We start from the raw sequence: 6,906 nt of genomic DNA on the forward strand, positions 1-6,906 counted from the left end.
TGGTGGTTTCCAATGCGAGACCGCCGCGGGTTTAACCACACAGCCAGCTTCCAATAGCCGCCGAGACGGAGCAATAAAGGTTTTGTAATGATGAGTACATTGCTTTGTTAGGCGCTGTTGAACTGTCAACCAAGACAGCATTTAGCATTAGCTGAAGTAATCAACACCCGCCCCACCGTCGACGAAAAGGATCTTCTGTGTTTGGAAATGCTTTTAGGTGTTGCGAATATGCCTTGTCTAGTTGCCTTCTATTTCCTCTTCTACTTCTCTTTCTGCCCTGTGACACCCTGCTACCTCTCACTGGATCGTCTTGGCACTAGGACAGACACTTTTCAGTGTGTGGTGTGCTGTTTTACTCATGTGGACTACACAAGACAAAAGGTGTCGGGTCTGAGTTGTAGGCCTCCACCACTTTAGTAAGTCTGTGTAACCTTACTTTTTGAATAAGGGACATTAATCAATACTGTTTAAAATATATTGACTCCAAACATTTATTAGGAAGTAATTTTCTCGAGGACTGTCCATTGTAAATCATTTTTATTTCCGGACAAACAACACCCACATGAACGACAACAATGCGTGCAAATATGCTGAAAGTAATCTCAGGCGCGCTTGGCAGGGCCAAACACAAATTATGGTTTTGAGGGAGGGGGGAGCAAGAGTGTTATGACCCTTCTCTGTGTGGTCGTCACCAGCTATAAACTCCACTGGCCTCCTGCTGCCCCCCCTGCTGGGGGTAGCCAGCATAGTTGACCCTGGTTAAAATTCAACTGGCTTCTCAATGAGCTATTTTTTCCCCTGTGACCTACTCGGCTTATAAAGGAAAAGGAAGCGGATTTATTGTGGTTTAAAAACACTACTTCTAATCATTTTGCTGATTTACTGGTAAATATGATATAATAAAAGTGAGCGGGTTTACCCTGATGAATAAGAAGTTATTAATGTATTTGTTTTTATAATTGTATTGTGTTGTTTCAAGTTTTATGTTTGTAAAGCAGTTAAGTGAAAATGTTTGCCTTTGTTGTACATATGTTGAAAATATTTTTAAATCTAAAATAAAACCAATTTAAACTGTTCGTGTAAATATACAATTATAATATCTATTCTCATAAATAATCAACTAACTTTTTAAATATATAATTTTTAGCTTGAAAATCTTACATTACTGACATGACTTCTATCGACAAAATACATGACTTGATTCTCCTAATATTTATATATCTATTATCTCCTAAGACTGGTGTTGAAAATATATGGCTGTTTTCAAAAATAGAAACGTGTTTCTCTAAAACACACACGCGTGCACCCCCCCCCCCCACACACATATATATCTATATATACAGTATATATATATATATATATATATACAGTATATACACATATATATATATATATATATATACACAGTATATATATATATATATATATATATATATATATATATACACACACACACATACATATATATATATACTTTTTAATGGAAAAACTCTACAGCTCTAATCTTGAAAATGTCCGTTTTTTCTTGAACCTACTTCAAAATCACATGACTTTTTACTTCCAAAACTTACATTTTACCCGATATACAACCTTTTTTTTGCTTTGAAAATATATGAACTTGTCCAAAAATGTATGCACCTTCACTCTCATAAAATTACTTTAATTTATTATTATTATTATTATGATTATGTAGCGACAGACGATTCGTTTGACTATTTTTTTAAAGGCAGCTATGCCTACTGAAGTACCCATTTTGACCACAGGGGGCGACATTCCGCAGAAAGGATGGAACGCGGAAGCGAGGCCACGGCGGAAACTGTGACGTGTCAAATGGTCGCCATTTCCCGGAGAAAGGAAACGCCTTGAAGACGCTCCAAGGTAAAAGCTCCGTGTAAGTGCTCACGCTAAGAAACTACTTCAAAGTCGTCTTTTATCTGTATTTTGTACTAAGCGAGGGTCAACGTCGATGACAAGTGCTAGTGCGGAGAAGCTAAACGCTAATCAACGCAGGCTGCTAAGTGCTAATCTAACCGGTTGGCTAACTTTGCCGAAGCGTAACATCCGCTGTTTTTAGCTATACACTTCGTTTAAACAGTACCCCGCTTGTGTACCGCTGTAATAATTAACTCGCGACCTAAAGTTGTCTGGTTGCGTCACGGCTTGATCTCATGTATTTGTCAATTGTGTCTTTATTAGCAATGCACATTAGCACTGGAAGCTAGCAGCTTGTTTACGTGTAATTTGATACTTTGATAACTCATAATCAATTCAACCCTAGTCGGTACGTATTTATACTTCTATTCCTTCTACGCTTAAGTGTTGTTTTAGCATTTTTATTACTTTAGATTCATTGGTTAAAGCGCTTCACATTTCTGTGACGTTATTTTATCACGTGACGTAACCTGTCCTTGGTAGTAATTCGTTTGACAATGGGTGTTTTGTTTTTCCAGACCAGGCAAACGTACATTCCTGTCAGCAGCAACCGTAGCAGCCATGGGGAACTTATTTGGATTTTTCAAACTCTTTGGCAAGAAGGAAATGAGAATCCTCATGGTGGGCCTGGACGCCGCTGGCAAAACCACCATTTTGTATAAACTCAAACTCGGGGAGATTGTCACCACCATTCCAACAATTGGTAATCCGCATCGACATGTTTGTCAGAGCTCGGGATGAGAACATTAATATGACTGTACTTTCTGCATGGTAGGTTTTAACGTGGAGACGGTGGAATACAAGAACATCAGCTTTACGGTGTGGGACGTCGGCGGTCAGGACAAGATTCGACCGCTGTGGCGTCATTACTTTCAAAACACGCAAGGCACGTGTTAAGGCGTCACTGCATCCCGTTGAAATTACACTAATATTTTCTAAAGTACATGTTGCGTATCCCAAAAAAAAAAAGTTAGATACCATGTAAAATGTGTGCTTACCAGGGTAGTAGTTGAATTGGTAACTGAATTACGCCATCATAAATGTAATCCGGTTATCCTGTAGTGTAACCCGATCATCGACTTACTGTGTGTTTCTGTCACAGGTCTCATCTTTGTGGTAGACAGCAACGACCGAGAACGATGCACGGAGGCTCGCGAGGAGCTCATGAGGATGTTGGCGGAGGACGAACTGCGCGGCGCTCAGCTTTTAGTCTTTGCTAATAAGCAGGTGAGTCGTTTGCCTGAATTGTATTCAGGGTTCTGAGTAGGGCTGGTCGATATAAACGGTATATTTAATATAAGGTATGGATTAGATACGGTAGAGATTTTGACTCTACCGCGGTAGCGCATGTTGGTGACGTCATCGCATTAGGGCCGTCCTCCCCGGCACATGTTGACGTTGAGTGTCGACAGTGCATACTGTCAGTTGTAAACAAGTGTGCATAGCAGAATAGAAAGAACACCAGAAATTGGGCGTCACATCTGTTTACTGATGAAGTCGTAGGCATGACAGTACACGGCGCTAGCGCGGTGAGAGAAACTTAATTTCTAAATAAACCTCAAGTAGTATGAGATAAATGCATTGTAGCGCTTTTATTTCGAAGTTTCTAGAAGCGTGTCGTTGCGGCATAAGGGCTGACGTGACTCGTCTATTTATAGTTTGTGACGGCACCAGACTTGTGACAGACGGCAGTAACACAACTTTGTCCTGAAATCGCGTTCAAGCTCCAGTTGAGAGCAGTAAGACATAAATGCGCCAGCTAGCAGCAGCAAGCTAGCCGCGCTAGCTAGCAGTGTTAAAGTTCCCCAAAATCGCTACTGTGGTCACTTATCGTCGCATAGACCAAATTCTATGGGGAGAGATTCAGATGGGGAAATAGTATGCTGTTAAAGAACAGTCTAAATTTAAGTTAAAAAAAAACTAGTTGGTTATTCATTATTACGTGCAAATGTGTTATTCGTCATCTGTATTTATAATTGTTCTTTAACCAATCAAGAATATATTTCTTTCCAAATACCCGATTATTCGTTAGAATTTTTGGTAGGATATCTGAATACCAGAATATTTGATAGCTGCAGTCCCAATAATATAAATTTTTAGTTAGTGTGGCATGCACACGAGTTCCTTCACCACGTCCTCTATCAAATCTAGCTAGCCTGCACACCGCAAGCCATACTGCATATGCATTATTTTGATTTGAGATTTGCACAATACATTTTATCCAAAGTAAATTTATTCTTCCGTCGTTTTTTTTTTTTTATCCACTTAGCTTCTATAAAGGACTACGTAAACCAGTAAGCAAATTATTTATTTTATTTATTCCACTACTACATAATTATATACCGTTGCCGTGACGGGATGCAGTTTATACCGCGATATGAATTTTGGGCCATATCGCCCAGCCCTAGTTCTGAGCACGTGTGGACGCGCGTGAAAACCCCATGAAAGTGATGTTTCAGCAGATGGAAAAAATCAAGATGTCAGTCTCAAACATGAATTCCTATTTGTCTTCATAACGACTTCATTCCTGAGCAAATGAATGAATGCCCTGTGGTGTTGACAGGACCTTCCCAATGCCATGACGGCAGCTGAGATCACAGACAAGATGGGTCTTCACTCCATGCGCGAAAGACAATGGTACATCCAGGCTACCTGCGCCACAAACGGGGATGGCCTCTACGAGGGACTCGATTGGTTGGCCAACATGCTGAAGAAAAACTAGCAGTCGCCTCACATTTTTACATTCTGCCTTTACTGAGCTGTTGTTACTGCAGACAAACTGGACGATGGCTTCGTTCGGCTAAAGCTGACACGTTTGTATTTTATGTAAGTGTAATGGGTTTTGGTAACGGGGCAGCTTTACTTGACTTTTTCTAGCGTGGTTGTTTGGTTGGCCAATAAATGAGGGAAGCGCGCAATCTAGTTTTCCCTGCAAACATATATGACCAATTGTCAAAAAGAAAAGATGCACTTGCAGCAATTTAAATCTGGCAGATTATCAAGACCAAGTCGCTTCCCATTTGGTAAACACTGGACTATGTTTTATGCAACATATCCTGTTGGAAAGGCATTTTCTTTTCTTCTTCTTTTTTCTCTATTTCGTCAGTCTCAGGTCCACGTTTGCCTTAAAGAGCATACACTAACTTAAAAACAATGCACGGCAACTTATCCCACATTTGGCACACCTTGTACTGCATACATTGTGACAGTACAATGCCTTTTGAAAAATGAGGCAAGGCTTTTTGAATAGCAATAAAGAATATTTCTTCTACATTTTCTGCTTTGCACATTGTCATTTTTAGTGTAAACAGAAACTTATAATATGCCTTCATTTGTAGGAAGTGTTGCCTCTTGTTTTTTTCCTTAATGTTACTGCACTGCTCTGAATATATCTGGGTGTTTTTGTGATTTATAACTATTGAAATGTTTGAATTAATCTATGGGTGTTGTGAGTAAATAAGCACTGTAATTAAAGTGGATTGAATGTATCTGAAATTGAGTTTTCTTTATACTTGACTATGCAATAAAAGTGTTACAAAATTGTGAATTTATTTATTTTTCCTCAGGTGAGGTACACGTATACCAATATTTAACATGAGGGAGGAATAAGCAAATAGATGTTTGTGTCAACACGACCAACAGCACACGACCACACTCTAACAAAGTTGTGCTGACCTGTGAGAGGCAGCATTCTGCCACAGACCTACAGAGGGAAAAAAGTCAGTATAGTAATAGAAGAAGAAATAGATTCGCTGAAATTTACAAATACAACCACCTGTAGGACAACTTTTCTTACAGAATTATTCTATAATTATATTATTCTTTCTCACAATTCTGCACACACGGCAACAATATGACAACATGATTATTTTTAGTAAGATTTTCGCTAGTTAAAAAAAAAATATATATGTACTTGAGTATTCATAGCCTTTGATGCACTTTTTTTTGTTCTTGATGCGCCTTCAGCACCAATTAATGCCTCGACTCTCTTTGGATATGTTTCACACGTTCCACCTCTCAAGCTCCATCAGGGTGGATGGCAAGTGTCGGTGCATAGCCAATTTCAGATCTTTCCGGGGATGTTCAATCAGATTCAAGTCTGGGCTCTGGCCGGTACACTTAAGGACATTCACAATTGTCCTGAAGCCAACCCTTTGATATCTTGGCTGTGTGCTTAAGGGTCAATGTCCTGTTGAAAGATGAACCTTCACCCCAGTCTGAGGTGAAGGATGCTCTGGAGCAGGTTTTCATTGAGGATCTCTCTCTGTACGTTGCTACATTCAGCTTTCATTTTGTCATTGTGGGGTGTTGAATGTTGAATTTTGAGAGGGAACTTGTTTTTGTTTTTTTTAGGATTGTCGCATGAACTTGAGGACTGTGGGCCAGATGCGGCCCTCCTAGGATGACCAGAGGTCCCACTTTAACAGGGACAGTCCTTTTGAACCTTGTGTACTGAGTCGTGGCGTATTTTGCCAGCTCCATTGTTTTTGTCTTTTGACACAGGTCCTGTCGCAGTTTTCTGTTTATTTTTATTTTTATTAGTCCAGTCTAGTATTCATTTCGTCAACGAAAACTAAACAAAAAAAGAATTTCGTTAACGCGCATTTTTCACTGGACTAAAACTAGACTACACTGGATTAAAACCCTCATTGATAAACAGTAACTGGGACTAAATCAGTAGCCTATGCATTTTCGTCGACTAATAAAGACGAGACAAAAATGTACTTCACTTAATAAAAACTGACACTGTCATGTGACACACACCCTTTCAATTCTGCAGCTAGTGCAACGTGTACAAACACATGGGACAGACAGGAGGTGGATTCACGGTGAAAGGTAAAAAAAGAAAGAAAAGAAAATAAGTTAATTATAGTTGTAACGTAACATAACGCTCCAACAATAATGTTCATCCGACCGCTAACTAATGTTGGAGAAAATTTTATGTGAAATAGTTTTAGATTCGAAATGTTCAAC

General features: G+C 39.4%; 1 protein-coding gene across 2 annotated transcripts; it reads left to right on the forward strand.

Moving 5' to 3' along the window:
• Positions 1–1,763: 1,763 nt before the first annotated feature.
• On the forward strand, positions 1,764–5,479 carry LOC147181197 (ADP-ribosylation factor 3-like). Of its 2 annotated transcripts, none has more exons than XM_086082490.1 (5): positions 1,764–1,891; positions 2,451–2,635; positions 2,708–2,818; positions 3,035–3,159; positions 4,496–5,479. In XM_086082490.1, exons 2-5 carry the CDS (start codon positions 2,494–2,496, stop codon positions 4,652–4,654), a joined length of 537 nt encoding a protein of 178 aa, XP_085938616.1. In that variant the 5' UTR covers positions 1,764–1,891; positions 2,451–2,493; the 3' UTR covers positions 4,655–5,479. The 2 variants fall into 2 exon arrangements, with proteins under 2 accessions (XP_085938616.1, XP_085938624.1); XM_086082498.1 differs by having other exon boundaries at positions 1,764–1,878.
• Positions 5,480–6,906: the final 1,427 nt, after the last annotated feature.

The sequence above is a fragment of the Leptonotus elevatus genome, chromosome 1 (assembly GCF_054856555.1).
Source record: "Leptonotus elevatus isolate MCC_2025b chromosome 1, RoL_Lele_1.0, whole genome shotgun sequence".
In the NCBI taxonomy this organism is placed as follows: domain Eukaryota; kingdom Metazoa; phylum Chordata; class Actinopteri; order Syngnathiformes; family Syngnathidae; genus Leptonotus; species Leptonotus elevatus.

Coding starts and splice junctions, on each gene's coding strand:
- LOC147181197 (XM_086082490.1), top strand. CDS start 2,494: ATGGGGAACTTATTTGGATTTTTCAAACTCTTTGGCAAGAAGGAAATG. Junction 2,819..3,034: donor TTACTTTCAAAACACGCAAG/GCACGTGTTAAG, acceptor TTTCTGTCACAG/GTCTCATCTTTGTGGTAGAC. Junction 3,160..4,495: donor TAGTCTTTGCTAATAAGCAG/GTGAGTCGTTTG, acceptor TGGTGTTGACAG/GACCTTCCCAATGCCATGAC.